Source organism: Cystoisospora suis (genome assembly GCF_002600585.1).
Source record: "Cystoisospora suis strain Wien I chromosome Unknown contig_5128, whole genome shotgun sequence".
NCBI classification, from domain to species: Eukaryota; Apicomplexa; class Conoidasida; order Eucoccidiorida; family Sarcocystidae; genus Cystoisospora; species Cystoisospora suis.
Window position 1 is genome coordinate 342 of NW_027157920.1, and position 774 is coordinate 1,115.

The following is a 774-nucleotide window of genomic DNA, read 5'->3' on the forward strand; positions in this document are numbered from 1 at the left end:
AGATATAGATAGATATAGATATAGATAGATATAGATATAGATATAGATAGATATAGATAGATATAGATATAGATAGAGATATAGATATAGATAGATATAGATATAGATAGATATAGATATAGATAGATATAGATAGATAGATATAGATATAGATAGGTGGATTGAAGATCGATTGAAGACGTACCTGCTGGGGTGAGATTTGGGTGTGTAGAGGCAACAGAAGGGTTTGCTCGTCCAGTTGAAGTGTGTGTTGTCGTTGTAGTAGCCGTCATTCCTCCTCCTGCTGCTGGTCCTGAGCTTCGTGAAGTTCTTCTGCTACTATTACTATTGGTGCTACTGGGATTCTGGCGGCTGCTTCGCCTTCTTCTACCGCTTCCGCTGCCTCGGCGATTTCTGCACTCGGAAAGAAAGGGATGAAAAGACCAAGAGAGACAGAAAGAAAGAGGGGGGAGAAAGAGAGAAAGAAAAGTCATCGTGGTCGTCTCCATAGGTACATCCTTATACACTCATATGCATGTGCCTTAGAAGTGATGCGCATACAGATTTGTCCATTCATGCATACATATACATAGATATGCATACATATACATAGATACATATATATATACACACATATAGATATATATATATATATGTACATACACATGAGGTTCGCCAACTACCATACATATGTCTATAAATATGTCCCCTATACCTGCCTGTATCGGTCATGTATTTGTACGTATTTATATATATATATATAGAGAGAGAGAGTAACTCCTGTATCATATCTAT

At 37.2% G+C, this 774-nt stretch overlaps 1 protein-coding gene across 1 annotated transcript in view; it reads right to left on the minus strand.

The window, feature by feature from the left end:
- Positions 1-188: 188 nt before the first annotated feature.
- Positions 189-774, minus strand: part of CSUI_008889 (uncharacterized protein) — a gene marked incomplete at both ends in the record, with an annotated part of 3,219 nt that continues 2,633 nt past the window's right edge. The window contains one exon of the mRNA XM_068069008.1: positions 189-393. Within this exon, the coding sequence (XP_067919016.1) occupies positions 189-393 (205 nt within the window). The remainder of the gene's footprint in view (positions 394-774) is intronic.